General features: G+C 42.6%; 2 protein-coding genes across 3 annotated transcripts; one reads left to right on the top strand and one right to left on the bottom strand.

Annotated features, from left to right (window-relative positions):
- Window positions 1-888: 888 nt before the first annotated feature.
- On the bottom strand, window positions 889-14,387 carry strn4 (striatin, calmodulin binding protein 4). 2 transcript variants are annotated; one of them, XM_010784360.1, is made up of 19 exons: window positions 13,935-14,387; window positions 7,124-7,227; window positions 6,909-6,985; window positions 6,713-6,791; window positions 6,369-6,554; window positions 5,642-5,704; window positions 5,208-5,385; window positions 4,938-5,088; window positions 4,280-4,375; window positions 3,830-3,948; window positions 3,556-3,731; window positions 3,391-3,438; window positions 3,012-3,133; window positions 2,763-2,930; window positions 2,531-2,671; window positions 2,314-2,412; window positions 2,113-2,199; window positions 1,487-1,677; window positions 889-1,023 (listed from the first exon to the last, which is right to left on the bottom strand). In XM_010784360.1, the coding sequence occupies exons 1-18, from the start codon at window positions 14,238-14,240 to the stop codon at window positions 1,508-1,510; spliced, it is 2,370 nt and encodes a 789-aa protein (XP_010782662.1). In that variant the 5' UTR covers window positions 14,241-14,387; the 3' UTR covers window positions 889-1,023; window positions 1,487-1,507. The 2 variants fall into 2 exon arrangements, with proteins under 2 accessions (XP_010782662.1, XP_010782663.1); XM_010784361.1 differs by lacking the exon at window positions 5,642-5,704.
- An 866-nt stretch (window positions 14,388-15,253) lies between these two features.
- On the top strand, window positions 15,254-18,472 carry fkrp (fukutin related protein). The gene is made up of 2 exons (XM_010784362.1): window positions 15,254-15,610; window positions 15,901-18,472. The coding sequence occupies exon 2, from the start codon at window positions 16,012-16,014 to the stop codon at window positions 17,608-17,610; it is 1,599 nt and encodes a 532-aa protein (XP_010782664.1). The 5' UTR covers window positions 15,254-15,610; window positions 15,901-16,011; the 3' UTR covers window positions 17,611-18,472.
- Window positions 18,473-18,983: the final 511 nt, after the last annotated feature.

Genomic DNA, 18,983 nt, shown 5'->3' on the forward strand with positions numbered 1-18,983 from the left:
GCCTCACTACCCCTGTATCTCTGCGGACACGAACTGTACTTGTATGATATCCATCTGTAGCTAGTAAATGTGGTGTGAGAGCATCGGTCTGCAGAGTTCACACTGACCATCTGTAGAAATGTACCATGATTGTGGAGTTATGTTCATTAATCTTGTACAGCAGAGTGTCATTTTATCTCACACACATATTTAGAGGCTGAATCATGGGGATGCTATCATACTCGGACATACAATGAGACTTGGCCATAAAGCTGAAATTAAAGCTATTTGTTCAACACTGGTTAGCAACTGTCTAATGTTTCCTCACATCATAGACAACTTTAACATTCTCCAACCCCGAAAATTGCCACCACACACGCTCTACCTGGAGTCTTTGGAATGTAATACATTGAATCCCATTGTAGATGTTGGGCAGGTGTTTTCCGCCCACACTGGGAAACTTAACTGTTATTAGTCATGCCTACATATGTATGCTAGCCACAAGCAATTTGTTAAAAAAAGAACTCAAATGAAAAGTTGAGGTGCATTTGTGCATCGTGTGCGATGTGCAGTGCAAGCTGTGGTTCCTCTGTGAAATGTGAGTAGTGTGTCGGCAGGTTGAATGAAATAAAATCAAAAGAACAGAACATTGTAGTGTAGAAAAAGTGTTTCTCCAAAGATTATTATTCGAAAACAGAGCGATTGGGATTTTATAAAAAAAAGCAGTGTGATTGGTATAAGAAGAAGTCACTGAGGCATCAGAGAATAGTGAGGAATGGAAGGGAGGTGACGTCCTGTGGCGATGACCCAACCAGTGGGGTGCAGGAAAAGTGTGTGTTGGGTGTGTGTGTGTGTGTGTGTGTGTGTGTGTGTGTGTGTGTGTGTGGTGTGTGTGTGTGTGTGTGTGTGTGTGTGTGTGTGTGTGTGTGTGTGTGTGTGTGTGTGTGTGTGTGTGTGTGTGTGTGTGTGTGTGTGTGTGTGTAAGCAGTTGAAATGTGTTCTGTCGTCTTCAGTCTCTTTTCGCCCAGTTGTTTATGTAGGACTCTAAAAATGCAGAAACAAACAAAGTTAGGCCGACAGCCGTTCACAACTCCTCATGACATATCATGAAAGGCAGAAGACATTAGGCTCAAAACATTTATCAATTGGTCATTTAGAGTTGTAAAAATCAAACAAATAAGAAGTCACACCACATTGGAAAATGGAAGCCATAGATCATTAAAAAAAAAAAAAAAAATTAGAATTTTGTGAAGTTCAGTTTTTTTTTTATATAGCCATAACGAGGTAACGGGAAATCTGTTGAGGTCCACTGCAGATCTACTTCGAACAGTAGGCTATACATGCAATTTTAGACCTAAAGAAAATAAAATTCCCAAAATGCAACTCAATAGCTTTTCAATAAACCCCCAAATGGCTGTTAAATGTGCTTCTATCAAACTCCACACCACCAGTGTGTAATACGGGCTTCCTGTCAAAGACTTGAAGAAAAATGAACACCCTATCTCACCAGAATGACAGCAGAATGCTTTCAGACAAAGATCTTGGCAAGTGCATCTGCGCCGGCGCTGGCGATAAAGGGCTGTGAAGAGTGGAAGGCTACGTCATGGATGGCCTCGTCGTGCTTCTTCCTGTGAGCCGTGATCTCCTGCACGCACGTCCTGTTGTCCAGCATCCACAGGCGCACCGAGCAGTCATGGCCTGCAGGGGGCAGAGGAAAGGGGGGGCAGAGGAAAGGGGGGGGAAGAGGGAAGGGGGAGGGAAGGGGTGGGAAGAGGGAAGGGGGAAGCAGAGGAAACAGCTTATTAGGTGCAAAGGTCCCTGAGGAATGCAAGGTGCAGGATCCCCTTATATTGTCTTACAAGGTAGATTTAGTGTTTCTTCTTCAATGCATTACATCGTCATTTTAAGCGAGATCGCAGATTGTACTGATGCCTTCTGATTATTTTTGTTTTATCTAAAACATGTATTGTGTTATACAGGTATAGGTGGGGTATAAATAACCTTTTGTGATTGTGAATAAAGTGTGCAGAGGAGAAGAGGGTATTTTTTTTTTATATGAAATAAATTATAAAGATTGACTTTACTGTAGAGGAAGCCTGATTCTCAGGTGTAGGCAGCTCAATAAGTACTCACTGCCGGAGATGAGGTAAGTGCCGTTAGGGTCCGTAGTGAGACAGGTGACGGCATCCAGGTGAGCGACCATTGAGTGGACAACTTTACCTGTACAGACACACAAAGCAAGCTCATTTAGACCCATTCACATACTATAAGATAAAAAGAGAGGAGAAAGAAGGAATCAACTGACGAGTCTACAGATGAAAGACCTGCAGATACCTGTCTTGTTGTCCATGAAACGGATGGTGCGGTTCTCATGGGCAGTGATGGAGACGGGCTCAGATGGGTGACTGACAACACGGTTGATCAGCTCACTGCCTGTGAAGGGAGAAAAACCACTCGATTGTTTTTTTATCTGCTCATTTAACTATTTATTTTTTAACGTATCTCAACAGTGACCAATATTACGCTAGAACAAATAGGGTCCTGAACATACCATCCTTGGTCTGTGTCTCTAGCGCAATGATGCTTTGCTCCGCGTTGAGGTCATAGAGCAGTGTCTCTCCAGCGTCGAATGACACCACCACCTGGTTGGGGTCAGTGGCCACAAATGCTACTGATGTGGGTGTGCCGTGCTCTGGGAGAAGACAGGAGGAGGTTAAAGTTGTGAGTCATGGACGCAATGCAAAGCTCAAAAGCATCTCTACACACTCCACATAAATGTCTACCTCTTTCTTTATTGAAGACAGACAGACAGGGAGCTGAGTTCTGAGGGTCCCAGAGGCGAATGGTGCCATCGGCTGAGCATGAGGCAAGACGATGGTGAACTGCTGAGAATGTTAGACCCCACACGCTGTCCTCGTGACCGGCTAGTACACTGCTCTCGATGCCCGGATCTAGATAATCAAACATACGTTAAAAAAGGGAAAATCTAAAATTTGAATATTCTTATCCATCTGCAGTTGAGAATGGCTGACCGTAGTTATCATAAGGATCCACATTGAGGTCGGGCATCTTCCAACATCTGACGGCTCCGTCTATTCCCCCGCTGTAGCAGGATTCTCCGTCCTCGCTCATGGAGAGCGACAGAGCAGCTCCACTGGACAGAAAGAGAGAGAGAGAGAGTGTTTGCACTGCATCTGGGTGCGTCAGTGACACAGTGGGCGACTGTGGCTACGAGGGATGGTGTGTGAATGTGTATGAATGTTAGTTCCTAGAGCATGGTACACTGCTCTGTATGAGTGGGTGTGAAAGGGTGAATGACTTGTAGTATGTAAAGCGCTTTGAGGGGTCGTAAAGACTGGATAAAGCGCTATATAAGTACAGTCCATTTACAACATTGGAATTTGTACTCACCTGTGTGCTCTAAATGTGTAGATGGGCTCAACATCCAATGCTGCGTTCCTGTGAAGGGACAGTCTTTTACATTTCATTCTTAGTTTTATTTCTTTGCTATGTTTGATTTTACGTTTGCACGTTGTTATTATTCCTACTCCAAAAATAAAGGGGTAGGGTTCTTACTTTTTAGAGTGCATGGACTTGTTGAGGTTCCACAGTTTTAGTGTTCCATCCTCGGAGGCTGTGAGCAGCACTGCTTGGCTGGGGTGAAAGGTCAAAGCGCGGATGGCATCGAAGTGGCTACGTAGTGTGAAACGAGGGTTCCATGTCTTCTTAAACTCGTCTCTGTTATCCTGCATCTGACGGGACATACGTTCAAAAAGAGTCACATATTCTGAGTGTGCACATGTATGTTGGATTACATCCCATGTATTGACCAGTAGATATATGTAATTACATCCATGGAGAGATCGTTGTCATTGGCAACGGTGAGATCAGCCAGTTCACCCAGGTTCATGTCCCCTCCCCCGACGGCATCCATAATGAAGACGTCAGAGGAAAAACCCAGGGCTCCACCTGCAGGTTTAGGGGTGGAAGTTCACAAAAGTTACCCTAAAAACATCACGGCCTGATAAAGACAGGCCTAGGAAAAGAGAATGGAAAATATAGCAATAAATCTCCCAGGCAAGAGTCCAGTCATCTTGTTTTCTTTACTCCCACATAATGTACCAGCGGATTTATTTATAGGTGTTGGAGCAGTTTTGTAAGTCTACCCCACGCAGGTTTTAAAATGGAACAAGACAGCATCTAAATTTGTTGTCTGGCGTTCAATCTGCAATCATGCTTGTAGAGCAGTAGAGGAAAGTCTAAGGTCTTTGATGGGGCATAATGGTGGGAGGGGTCTTACCTTCCCCGGAGCGAGCTTGTCCCGATACGGAGGGGGGCGGGGTGGGTTTAGGGGGGAAGTCCGCCATCATGCCTTGTAACTTGTTCCTGCGGTTCTCTGAACCCGGCAAGAGGAGAGAGACACAAAACATCCAGTCATGCAGATGGGCGGAGGAAGGATGGAGAGGCCAGCAGACGGACAGATAAGAGACAGACGGATGTAGACAGAGGGCAAAAAAATAGACTTCATTCTTTAAATGCAAAACAAACACCCATACAATTTGAATGACTCTTCAATAAGAATGATTTTAAAAAGAGCACAGGGTCACAGCGTAAATATGTATCAAATAATGAAATGTGCGCGTAGAAAAAAGGGCAGCATGCGTGATAACCTTTGAAATGACCCCACCCTGCACCACACAAAATACATCTATGGACAAAGGTGGCGGCTACACAACTCTAAAGAGTCACAGACTGACAAGCTCGTGAAACAGGACAGAGAGACAGGTGGTTGGGAAAAGAGGTCGGTTTTATTGACAAGAAGAGATGCCAGGACACAATGAGAAGTAAAAGATAAAAAAAGTGAGCAGGGAGGGGGAGGGGTGGGGCGCAAAAAAGACAGATACACTGGTGGCAGTGATTCTGGCAGTGCTGATGATGTTGCTATGGCAACAGCGTACCTAGCTCCCGTCCGTCCCCCGAGATGCGGGCCTCTCCCGCCCCCTCCCCATCCTCCCCCGAGCCCAGGAAGTCAAATTCACTGAGGGCGTCTTCCGAGTCGTCTTCGTCCTCCTCATCCTCCGGGTCCAGGTCCGTGGTCATGGGCTCCGACTGGACACGAGAAGAGAGAGGAGAGCGTTCATAATGTGACGAGTCATGAATAAAGCTTGCGTTAAGACATTCAGATGTTCCTCGTCTTCCCAACTTAATTTCTAAATCTCACATCTTACCTTTACACGGGACTTCTTGTTCTTGCGCGGTCCATCAATGCAGTCAGTGGCCATGCCTTGAAAGTCATCTTCCTCGTCACTGTCGTCTTCATCGTCGTCCTCGCAGCCATGCAGGAAGGGGATTTTATCGAGCACCGAGCTGCCCAGATGTTCCTTAGAGTTTTCCTTGCCCGCGTTCCTGCGAATGCAAACAAACTTTTTCAGTCAAAAAGATAATACAGGACAATACAGGTTGACCTCAATTATACTTATTTATATATAATACCATATTATAAGAACTTTGGCCACAGCAGTCTTCATTACAGTTTAGCTTTTTAATAAATATTATTATTGTAAAAAAGTTTTATGGATACACGTGCTTTTTCATTTACTTTTCTACTTGTAAATAATACTTTTTTGAATAGATTCGTGCTAACTTTTTCTTATAATCTTACCATGTTGTCATGGTGGAGGATGCCCTCCGTTTTAGACATCCTTTCTGCGTCTTGTTCTGTTGGCTTTTGAGATCAGGGTGTGCTTTTTGTTTCACTGTCTTCACATTTCTGCTACAGATAAATGCTACTCACAGAGCTGCCTCAAGATACAATGATGACTCATGTTCTGTCTCACCTGCAGTAAGTAAGTTCTCCTATTGATAATAACCTAACTGCACTCTAGCCTACTGTTGGTTTTCTGTCTGCAAGACCATTTTTCTAGTTTCTGCCATAGCACTGTTTATAGCGATTTTGCACAAACTAATACATAGATTTTTCTAATGGGTCTTAGTCAGATGATCTTAAGAGGAGCGGTGTGTGCACTGCCAACAAAGCATACCATAATATCTCAAGGTCTGTGCATAGACGATCATATCAAGATGAGTAAATTAGGATGTTGGTATTTGCAAATGTTTGCAGTTTTATACCAGATATTAAAGATGAATATCGTGATTAAACTATTTATTACAAATGTTCATCTTTAATTCACATGATGTATCATGATTTAGGCTTTGTGTAGCAAACTGTGGCTTTTTTCATTTTTCTGATAAAAATGGAACACTTATTTAATAATAATAATAATAATAATAATAATAATAATAATCGTACATGTTATTTATACAGCGCTTTTCCTGGAGCTCAAAGCGCTTTACAAGTAAGTACAAAAAAAATGATGTAGGGTTCTCACCTCTTGATTTGTTCCTCTATCTGTCTGACCAACAGCGACTCCCCCCCCGCCCGGGGCTCGGGCTCAGGTGAGCTTTCAATGGGGGCAGGCCCGTTAGCCTCGGGGCTGCTCCGCCCGAGCAGCGAGCGCACACGCTTAGACCGCATGTCCAGGATGGTGTCTGAATAGCCCACCTCCTCAAGATATCTACATCCACAGGAAAACCACACATGATTACATAACCACATTCATATGATCTAGTCATTGGAGTGTAGATCACAAATGTAACACTTATGATAAAGCACTAATGAAACATATTAGTATATTACTGAGATCAAAAGGAGCTGATGACAGCGAGGCCTTACTTGCGTAGTAGCTGACGTCCCTCCTTCCAGGACATCTGATTGGCTGGCTCAGAGTCTGACTCAGCCGGCCCATTGGGAACTACAGAAAGGATTGGTCAATAGTGATGCAACAGCAATGAGCAGAACATTTGAAAAGCAAGAACTTTGAGTGTCTTCTGAAAGTGAAGCCAAAGTAACAGATAATGTAATCACTTACGTTGGTCTGCCTCTGTCTCTGGTTTCTTGTCTCCGGGACTCTGATCGTTTCCCGTCTTAAGCTTCTGGTGTTTAGCCCTGCAACCCCACAAAATACCACATGAGGGCAGTACAACAAGCAAATATAGGAAATCCTTTAATGATCAAATGACAGACAGCTGTCCGAGTGGATAACAGACATGAGGGACAGAAAGAAGGAGTTTGCTGCCATCTGACCTCTCTTGTTTCAGGGCGTACTCCAGCATTTTGATCCGCCTCACCAGGTCCTGTTTCATGTTCTCCTGCCCCTTCCTCTCACCCTGAAGGAACGCCACCTGAGCCTGAAACACATATACAGGATGGTAAGGGACACAAAGTACCTTAAGAAAAGGCACACACATACAGTACAGCAACATCATTAAATACATTTCAATTGACACTGTAACTGCATCCATATGTATCTTAATTTAAGATAGACGCTTTTAGATCAACAAAGATCACAAGCCAAGTACTTGAATGGGAAGAAAAAAGTTTGATGTGACAAGCATAGCAAACATGACTTCTGAGAACCCAGAGGAATAAGTAGAGGGTTGTAGAACAGGGCTCTTATTTTTAACTTCTCCTAACCAAGGCCTCAGTGCGCATCTGCAGAAGAAGAAAAACAAGACACACACTAGCCAAATTCAAAACCCTCTTTTAAAACACATCCTTCCTTTGTGTGCTTCCCCTCTCATTTTCCTTCCGCTTCCTTCCTCACTGAGCCGATAAAAGGCTTACCTCAAGGAATGAAAATATTCACTGCCCATTCTTGCCATACGGCAAACAATTAAAATGTTTGTGAAAAGAAGAAAAATGTGATAATGAAAGAATTATGGGTGATAACACTGTCAAGATTTGACGAGGGCTTTGTTTAGACAGGATCTTCCTCTTGGTATTGCATCATAATGCAAGACTTGACAAAGGTGTGAAAGGGATCCTGGAGCGGATGAGAAAGTTTGATAACACATTTTAAAACATGCTGTGTCTAGCAGCAGGTGATGATTTACAGTGGGCAGTTTCTGGCCTCTGTGGGAATAGAAAGATGTGAAGAAAAAACAACATACTGTAGATCCTAGTTAGAAATAGGGTTGAAATGCCACTGCAAGATAACACGGTATGACAATTGACGTTTATCAAAATGTGTAAATCCGCTTTTAAACCGTATCAAAAAAACTCAAATGAGTGTATGTGTGAGTGTGCACAATCAATTTTACAGACAGGAGCACATTATTGTAAAGCTCTTAATAATAACCCAATTCAACATACCATAGCGCTGCTAACATCTATTCTAAACTAATGTGTTTTAGTTACATAACTATTTATGTATTATTATAGTCACATGCTATCTTATCAGATTTGAAATTCAGCTTATTAATATAATTCAGGTTTCATCCCTTTAAGGGTCATAATAGTAATAATAATACTAAGAAATAGAAAAACGACTATATACTGTACTATATACTATAAAAATGTCATACCGTTACAACCCTAGTCAGAAGTAGGTTAAAAGGCCTGTTTCTACCCTCAGGATTTGCATACAGGTGATTGTAGGGACCATTGTTTTGCGTTGTCTCCATCTCCCAGTCTTTTTCTTTCTCTCTGTGTGGTGCTGGAGCATTAATACCCGTTGTTTTACAGTCCATCTCTCCTCTGCATGTCTCTGTCTGTGTCCACGAGTCTGCTCCCACGCGCATACACAGTTCGGTATAACTAGAACAGTCTAAAATCACTATCTCATGGGACAGGCACTCGGTCTACTTGAGAGGGTAGTCAATCACCCAGGAAAGAAAGAAAGAAAGAACACACACACACACACACACACACACACACACACACACACACACACACACACACACACACAGTAATGTAACTGGCTGGGAGGGCGAGCGTAATAAAGGATGATCTGTCAAGCAAACCTTACTACTACTACTGCTGCTGCTGAGTAATCCTGATTAATGCGAATTTGAGATAATTGTCAAAGCTAGCATGTCAATAGTGCAGGCCAGATCTAAGAGGGTGTGAAATACAGATAACGACAATGTTGTCGGAAAAAAAGCAATCAGAGAAGAGACTGAAAACAGCATTTACTGGCATTTTTGCGGTCTACTAGTTAAATAGACTTCTAATCAGTGCCTCTATAGTAAATGCTAACATGCTATCATTATAATGTCATCTTCAAAGTAAACTTGCAAACATGTTTGCTTCTATTGATAAGGGTAATGTCGAAGCTAGATCCACAATAATTACAAAGCTCTGTTCTGATAGTGTTGCTTGTTTTGGGTCAAGTAGAGCCAACTTGGGTAAAACCAATTCAGTTCAAGAGTAGGCACAGTAAGATATGAGCTCCTCTGTACACGAAAAAACACGTCTTTTACAGAGATTTGTTTTCAGTACAGCATTGATAAACAAACCTCCTCATAGACCATGCCCTAAAATCATCCGAGGGTCAACTAGCTGCTGATCGGTGGATGCTGGGAACTTCACCTAGTTAGCGTATGTTATTAAGGGCTAGGTCATATTTACTGAACTGAACAAATAGTTTAAACCAACAGCAGATTACTAAAAGCAGTCATAGTAATGTCACCCTACCATGAACAACCATTTGCTCATTTACTTATGTTCATGTGTATAAGTGTTGCAATCGCTTAGCTGAAACAATCAAACAAAGTTGGTGACTAGTAAACTAAATTATTCAAATCATGAACGATCTTTGTAATTTCCACCTCTAGAAGGAATGTGTCTACTTCTTCCTTCAGGGGCAAGGCACACAACTTAAACTCCTACTCAAACACACAGACGAGCTACAACCTGCTCACACACAGAGATAACTATCACACCCCTGTGTGCCGTGATCCCAGAAGGACAGGTTCATAGGAGTGTCCAAAACTTTAAAACCCTGACACTGCTTTATTGCCCAAGATAAAGCCATGGCTGCACACACACAATTATTAAGATGACAATGAACCCAGACTGTAAGAACTGCCCTTTTCTGAATCATAAAGGCAAAACACAGGGATGAGTCTGTCAAAGGGTCAATTGTATGTCATTCTCCATCTATTACTTACCTACTAGTTATATTTGGCTCTGACCTGGTTTTACTTGCTCTTCCTTTGTAACATGTATCCTTGAAAGTGGTAGGATAATAAGGTACAGTGGTAAAGAGTAGATGATTTTTCTGGGTACAAGAACAAATGCAGTTTGACAGATTAGCTTGTTAGGGAAAACAAGATCACAAAACCAATACCCGTCTTAAATTGTGTGAATTCAATCCACTCACAAAAACATGCATGGCATTGTATTGTTTTTAGCTTTCTTTGTTTGTTTTTATTATGCCCTTTGTCTGGTTCAGATTGGGATATGCTTGTTTTTACTTGTATGTGGGACCCGGGCCAACAGAGGTGAGACAAGAAATCCATTCATTAGCTGTTACGGTGTTCTTATTGACCCGTTATATACAGTAAGAGCCAAACTGGAGAAGGTCAGGTCATCAAGGTATTCTAGAGAAAGATATACTTAAACTGAATATTGTTCCATGTTGAGGAATTACAAATTCATACTTCAAAGTCATTTGATATAGTCCTGCAAACACAGATGCTGTGGTTTTACTCATTGTATTATGTTGGTATTCTAACAACATACAAAGGAACCTTGTTGCGGGCAAACCTTTCGTGCCATCTGATCTGTCTTTCCTGTGGGGGGGTTTTCCTCGGTGTGACCAACTGCTGCTGACCTTTCCAGAGTTTGTTGTAGCATGGAGAGCTGACACATTTAGCCTTTTCTGTCAGTCTCCCTTTACTAGCTCCAGAACAGGGTCAAGGGCAGCTTTCCTCCTCCACTGGCCACTCTCCATCTTCTCATCCCTTCATCCTCATCAGAGCATCAAGGAGCCAGCAAGTAGAGCAATGAACTTTTCTGGGACAGGGTGCTTTGATGGAACATATCATAGTGTGTGGTATTCAGCGTGAGAACGACAACATAAAAAGTTGGGCTGGTTGCCTAAGTTGGATTTGAAGATGATTGAAACGAAATGGGAAGCAATTAAACTGCATGTCATGAACGTTTTTAAATCAAAGGGGAAACAAATGTAATCATGATTTTCCAGATTTCAGGGGAAGAGCAGAGAAAGAAACAGGAGGGAATTACAAACAGATAAAAAAAGATACCTATAATAAAGGGGGGAAAACACATCACTGCATGTTAAACAGGAGCTCTCTAAGTGAACGAGGCCGGCACATACCGTAACAATATGGCACATATGGATGTCATATTTGTGTCATAGCTGAGAGCGCAGAGCTATTAATAAGAGATGTGTACACTCAACAGGAAGTGATGTCAACTGGGTCACCAGTAATCTATTCTACACAACTACTGACACTGACTGGTTAATACAGTTAATTAGCTGAAAATGAGAATAATAGAAAGAGGTAGTAACAGGTAACGGTTCCCTGTTCTCTATAGAATAATGTGAGTGACTTTGCTGCTCAATCTGTTAATATAATAAATTATAATGAGTATCAGGTTAAAATAAGTCTGCTCAGGCAGTGCAGTGGTAATGTAATTTGATATAACATGCTGGAAGAAGCCTCATGTGTGTCTTAAGAACAGAGAGACAAGGCCACTGCCACCTGTCCCTTTTGCTGCCGTCTTATGGTTGCGCTGGGACGTCCCACCTGGCCCACTGCGGGGAGGGTCTTCATTCCTGGCATGTCACATGAGACGCGAGAGCACAGGTGGCCCTTCACACTGAAAACCCATTCAGGGAGACAGTACATGTGTTACAGTCTCACTAGGACGCGCTGTGCTACAAAAACAGACATCCACGCAGCCGCACAGAGACTCACATGGTCATCAAATAATGGTGATGGTTTTGCAAAATGTTGCATATAGCTTCCCTGTCCTGTTAGCTTCACAAATGCCATAAAAACTGAAAATGCCATGTATAGTTGCCATGTGAGTAGCATACATGTACAGTATGGTGCTAACTGTACAGGATATAGCCCAGGGGGGCTCCTAACTGGCATGTTGATAGCACTGCCAGCATGCTGGCAACAAAAGCCAAAGGCCTGTGGACTGTGGCCTGTGGGTGTTCAAATGTAAGCTAGGTCAATTTTTCAGCCTGGCACTCTAGCAATCCCTTCTTTCTCTCAGCACAGGACGTGGTACTAATTGTACCCATGAAACCAGACCATGTGTAGCAAATACGCACACGCAAACAAAGTCCCATAACAAGCACTAATGGCTTGTTGGACATAACGATGGCCCGCTTCTGCCTTCCATTCCCACTCCTTCATACACGACTTTAAAAGCAGGGAGCAAAACCAGTTTGTTATTGTTCATCCATATTTTATCACAGCTCCTATTTATAACTACATGGGGTTGAGTCAGGGGCAAAGTGGGATGCAGAGTATCAGAAGAGAGCCTATGATATGTTTTTTTTTATCTGTGGTTTTGTCAAGCTCATAAACTCCAGAAGATATATCAACGTAATTACAAGCAAACAGCAGTTACAGGAGAGAGAGACCACAAATGGGTAGGAATGAAAAGATATACTGTTCATCCCTTCATTCCCTCAAACACATCTTTGAATGTGTGCATGTTTACCAAACCTGCTTTAATCCTGGAGCAATTTGATGAGTAGGCACAATCTTCTGCCTCAGACAGTTATAGCTGCATGCATTCAGGGGTGTTGCGTAGTAACACCCTCTTTCTTCTGCTGTCAGTCTCTAACAAGGAGAATTAGGGAACCCATGCCTTGCTCAAGAACATTTTTATAGCATTGATTCACACGTTCTTGTCATTTAAAGACTTCAACTGAAAACCTTTAATAACACAAGTTCACTAATAGCATTGAGGGCAGCCAGCATGTGTGTTTGTAAGTAGCAGGTCATAGCATGTTTATATCTTTTATAGTTAAGTTGTAGTAGGATGGTAACCAATGATAATGTAAGAAAGTCGGAAAGAGTACAATTGACTTAGAAAATACAACTGCATTACTTACGTATAGACTAAGTGTGACAGACCCTTATTCAAAATGTGGATATCATTCCAATGCCACCAGATACACATTGACTACAAACCACTAAGTTAGATTAGGGCCTCAAGGAACTTTATCCGAGGGATGTTTTGTAATAAAAGTTGATTTCATGCAAAAACTGTCAGCAGCCCAAACTGTCACCCTAATAACTTCCTCTCTCTGTTTGCTGATTATTTGATGGATCAATAACTTAACTATTAACTATTTTTAATAGAAACTGCCCTTAAGTGAGGACACCACTTGACAACAGATGCTCACATTACTCTCATTGTCAAATGCAGAGATTTCCAAGTGAACTCACAGCAATGTGTTATCGTCTTTAACCTCAACAGACAAGCCACATATTACCAAATGTGTCCCCAGAGCACATAAAAGCCATCTTAATGTGAATTTACAAATAAATGTTTTTTTGCAAAATATCCTACCAAAATACAGTCCATCTTTATAAAGAGTCTGGTAAAGGCATATTTTTGCATGTGCATCTGCATTAATAACAATGATACAATGCAAGGTAGCCACATCTAAACTCTGTTTACCTGCCTTATTATTTGCTGGACAATAGGCTTGCTATAGTAAGCTGAACAAGGCTGACCTTTCTAATCTAACTCGGTAGTGTAACTCTGTGTGAGTGAAATGTTACTTAACTGATTATATGGACAAAAGGCGTATAATAATGCTTCGTGCAAATATGTTATTTATGTTTAAAATGTACGAGTGCCCGTTTGGTTTTAGGTGATCTAGTGGAGGTCATAGAGTGTCTCCATTGTTATGCACTGTCTAGTAATCATACATCCTGGTCAATACAGTACACTATGATAGGGTGTAATGTTAGCCAGTTAGCATTGTGGCATCCCGAAACTGATTGATTGTAGTGCATGTGTGCTGTCACAAAGCGACACTAAAGGAGCTCCTGCCATACCCGCTCTGGCCTTTATTCGGATTTGCAAACGCAGGCTAAATGATAAACAAATTTACCCTGAGTTCGTCTCTCTCTGCCTCCCAGCGGTATTTCTCGGCCTGGAAGCGTCCCCACTCGTACTGGATGAAGTGTAGGATCCCAGGAAGCGACATGCCCGAGTCCCCGTCCTGTAGCTCCCTAGCCTGGGACGATCCGGGCATGGCCCCGGCGGCTGCCGCCGCCGCCGCTGCTGCCATCACCCCGGCCGCCGCAGCTGATGTCGCCGGGCCCGGTGCTGCTTTGGGCCCGTTTGGGTTGCGCCCCGCTCCGCTGCTACCTCCGGAGTTCGGGTTTGGTCCTCCGCCGGATCTATCCGCCTCCATTTTAACCGTTCAACCTTTCGCCAGGATAAGGAGGTGGAAACGGGCAGAGTGTACGAACAATAATAATAGAAAAGTACCTCGTACCCTTCTTCCAGCCCAGCAGCACTCCACTATAATCGACTCTCTTTTCTTCCTTTTTTCACAAGCACAGAGCAAAATTACTATTCAGTTAGCAAAATACTACACTTCCGCTTTCAAAACCTTCAAAATAAAACACGACAATGAAGATACATATTTGTAAAATTGTGGCCTTTTTAGTTAACGATTTGCCATATTTATCATACATTCCTATTTATAAGTGTATGCTAAAATGACTCAAACATATGGGTTTTAAATGCATACAACTCAAGACAAATGTTTAAATGTTGTTTGCGACTTTTACTCTGTAAATCCCGGATTTGTTTCCTCCTCCTTGTGTTTGCTTTTGGAAATACCCAATGCGGGTGACAAATAAAGGGCCATGTTTGCAGTAATACACACTGAACATGTCGCTTGGGGAGTTCATTTCCTGCCATTTTGTGAGCAGGAATTTTGAGGAAAGTGAAGTTGGCCAACATTATCCACAACTGTGTTTCCTTTTTGAAAACGTTGCATTAAAACACCTTCACAACACAATGATGATACAGGTCGACCGCTATTTTGTGTGCCATACAATCCCAACAGTTCTCAAAATTGCAAAGAAAATCGTCGACATGCATCCTCTTAATATTATTTGCAGTATGTAGAAGTGCAAAGATTTCATGATATATTTCTAATGCATTGTTTATTTATATTTATTTTTTACAAATGTCCAAATACAGTTGCAGAAAGAGAGAGAGAGCGAGAGAGCAATGCAATGTTGAACATAATTGTCATTTATTGTGTGAAAGTAACCTTTGGCCCAGCAATAGAGTTTTGATAAGTATTCGCATTACGTTTTGTGGGAATACGTTTTCGAAGATGCCCCTTTTATTTTGAAGAATCGAATGCGGAAGTGTTTCTGTTGTTGCTGCGGACATTCGGCAAGCGTGATTCGTGCAGATGGGTTTCATGGTTGTGTTTGGGTCCGGCTACATAGTAATGCCATTTTTTGATGCGATTTGCGTGCACTTAGCTGTCGATTTCTTGATAAGATGTTAGAGACTCTATTTCAACCACAACCGTACAAATACTAGCTCAAAATGAATATGTATTGTTGTGTTGTCTGCTACTGATTAAGCCTGGCTTGCTCCTCTGCTACCAGAGCATGCTAAAATGGACCATCATGAATACCAAATATAGTACAACAAAGTTAATAGGCTTAACGTTGTCAATGCTTCTGATAACTTGGCTAATGCATGATGGGATGGACTGCAGTTTATTTACAGGATACATTATGCATCCAAATGAAGGTAAGTTTTCATTTTACCATCCTGTTTTTAAAGATTGGTAATGCTGCTTGTTTATATATGAAAGTTATCCTTGCATGAAGCTATGGCTGCTTTTACATTTAAAATAACAGATTATTGCTAGCATAATTTAGTGCACTGCTGTCTTTTTCAAATTAAAGGAGTCCTCTGTTTACATTTTAAATGAACATAAGGTGTACCATACAGTCAAGGCATCTTCTTACATTCTCTTACCCAGGGATTATGAATAAAACAGAATTAATACATTTGTATATATTTGCTGTCTTTCACAGGTTGTCTTCAACGGTATCCCTTTACTGTTACACTAATGGGGACTTAAGACCCACCACTGGACTAATCTGTACTTCTCCTGATAGAGGAACTGGAAAGTAAAATCAGTTGCCATGCGTGTCAGTCTGTGCCAGGGCCTGTTATCTGGCGCCATCCTCCTTAACCTCCTCATCCTCTACTTCGTGTCCCGGGCCCAGCAGCAAATGATGGAGAAGAGGAAGGAGCTTGGCAGGGGCACGAGAAGGTCAGCCCTACCGGCCTCAGGTCTGGGGGGAGGCCTAGGGGTTCTTGTAGGAGTTGGAGGTGACCTTGGAGTGGGCGGAGGTGAGGGTCACAGTCGTGGCCAACGCGTGACTGTTCTTCTTAGGGAGTTTGAAAACTTTGAGAATTACGTTGGGGATGTGGCTAACTCTTTCCTCCGCCAGAGACCCGAGCTTCCCTTCTTGGCTGTAGCTGACACGTCTCCGTACCCCCCCCTGCTGCTCCCAGAGGGGGCGCGCCTTCTAGTGCTCTCCCCCAGCCCGGACCAGCCACCGCAAGCTCACAGGCCTGAGTTTCACGTCCAGACAGAGTTTGTGCTGCTGGTGCCTGATGGAGTAGAATTGGAACAACCTCGGGCTATTGAAAGGCTCATCAGGGAGCTGGAAGGTGAGGGTGGGGGGCCTGTGAGGCTGGTGGCTTCCCCTGTGCTGGCTCGATCGGCTGTGCAGTGTCTCCACCTGCGGGTGAACCTCAGAGAGTGGACAGCCACCTACTCGCCGGCTGCGTCTGGAAGCAGTGGGAGTGTGTGTACGGCTCTACAAGGAGATGCAGTTGTCCTCATTCGCACTGAGGATCTATTTAACCTCTCTGTCCCTCTGGGGCGGCCCCTTTTCTCCTCGCTCTTTGTCCAAACTGCCTTGAGAGGCTGGAAGGTCAAGCTGCTGGAGAGCCCCTGTTTCGCCGCAAACCACCGGCCCCTCTTCAGCTCCGCTCACAACCAATGGAAGGCCGACACAAGATTAAAGGAGACCACCGGGAAGCTGATGAGGAGTTTTGGTCTAAAGCGACTCCTGCTGTCCGATGGGAAGGAACAGTGGTATGGCTGTAGTAAAGAGACGCCTCGCTGCTTTGGCACTGTGCAGGACGACACTCCAGACTACCTTTATCTGGATCGATGGACACCTCCCTGCTGCCTGCGGGCTCTCAGGGAAACCACCAAATATGTTATCAACATCCTGGAGACCTCAGGTGTACGCTACTGGCTAGAAGGGGGGTCTCTTCTGGGCGCTGTCCGTCATCAAGACATCATCCCATGGGATTATGATGTGGACCTGGGCATCTACCTGGAGGATATTCCCAACTGTGATCACTTGAAGAACCTCGACTCAGGCTCTCTTGTGGATGCTAACGGCTATGTGTGGGAGCGTGCAGTGGAAGGAGACTTCTACAGGGTCCAGTACAGCGAGGCCAACCACCTGCATGTTGACCTGTGGCCGTTCTATCCGCGTAATGGCGTCATGACAAAAGACACATGGACAGAACACAAGCAGGATGTGGAGTTCCCGGAGCACTTTCTGCAGCCGCTGGTGCCCATGTCCTTTGCCGGCATCACCGCCTACGGCCCTAACAACCACCGAGCCTTCTTGGAGCTCAAGTTTGGAGAGGGCGTTATTGAGAACCCCCAGTATCCCAACCCCACAAAAAAGAGGCTGGACAGAAGCAAATTATGAGAGATGGAGACTCCAAAGCCTGTTTATGTTGTATTATATTTGTTTATTTAAAAACACTGAAAATGTTGCCTCAATTTATTTTATTGAAAGAAAAAAGATGATGCCTGAAAACTAATACGGTACCAAAAAAACTGTGTTTGATTACTATTTTACAACAGTTATATCACCACTATGATCTACTGCCTGGTAAAGATTTCTTCATCAGTATTTGGATGTATAATCAAAAATGTATTCTGCCTTTCTAAGTTCAATGCAATAGTGCATTTACATCAGGCAAATTCAAAATGGTCGAAGACTGGTTTTACTACACGGTGCACTAAATCTGTACTGTAAAGTACACATATGACTGCTGTAAAGATGATACATACTACACATGTATTGTCTTGTTAATAGGTGCAAAGTACTTTATCTTAAACAGGATTTAAGATTATGTACAGAATAATTTATGCACTTGTACTTTCAATTTTGCACAGTTTGTGAATAAATGTTAATGTATATTTATCCCATTTGGCCAATACATCACCATGTTGTGAAATGAGAAACAAATCATCCTTAACCCTGTTATTGTTGGCAATAGGGGAGGTTTATATGGCCTTAGTATTCAGTAAAAAACATTAACTGGAATTTCCTCGATTAATAACCCTTAGCTCAGTTATGTGTGACTACTGAGCGCCCATTATTTATTTACTGAAATTGGAGGAGATTAATCAAAGCAAATATTTTAATTGTGAAGTTGGACGCACAGACTTACCAACTTCTCTGGGTACAACATGTTTCCTATAATGTTGTTGCTTGTGTGTGATGTATTAAGATGTAACCCCAATTGATGAACTAGTAAAATAAATGAATGATGTTTTATTAATTTGTTTTGAGGGTTGATGGCAAATACACACAGTATAAAGGAGGGTTGCAATTCTTTTTGAACACCAGGTGGCACAACATACTTTTTTTGTATTATCTGGCCTTTACAACTCCTAAGCTTCTGCACTAAGTTGTGTTAACCATACTGTTAACAGCATTATGGGAGTTCTTCAGCCATATGGCATGAGCCATATGGCATAACCAAAATTGTTCATAAATGTCTGTGTGGGGTTATTTTTGGATTAAAATAAATAGGAATCTCAGTACATATTAAATAAGTTCTCCCTCTTGCATGCTGCCATAGTATATAATCTGGAAATGACTGACTAGAACTAGTTTTCATGAGGCAATAAATGTATTTTTCTTTGCAGATTGTAGTGCTTGCAATTAAAACACACACCCCTATCTCACGATGTTAATGAAAGTGACAACACTCTTCAACAAAGTCTCGTAAAAATAGGGCCAGTATTCATTCCTGTAATCTTGCTGGCAAACAAATCAAAACTATAACC

Source organism: Notothenia coriiceps, unplaced genomic scaffold (genome assembly GCF_000735185.1).
Source record: "Notothenia coriiceps isolate Sejong01 unplaced genomic scaffold, NC01 NC01_scaffold00026393, whole genome shotgun sequence".
Lineage (NCBI taxonomy): Eukaryota > Metazoa > Chordata > Actinopteri > Perciformes > Nototheniidae > Notothenia > Notothenia coriiceps.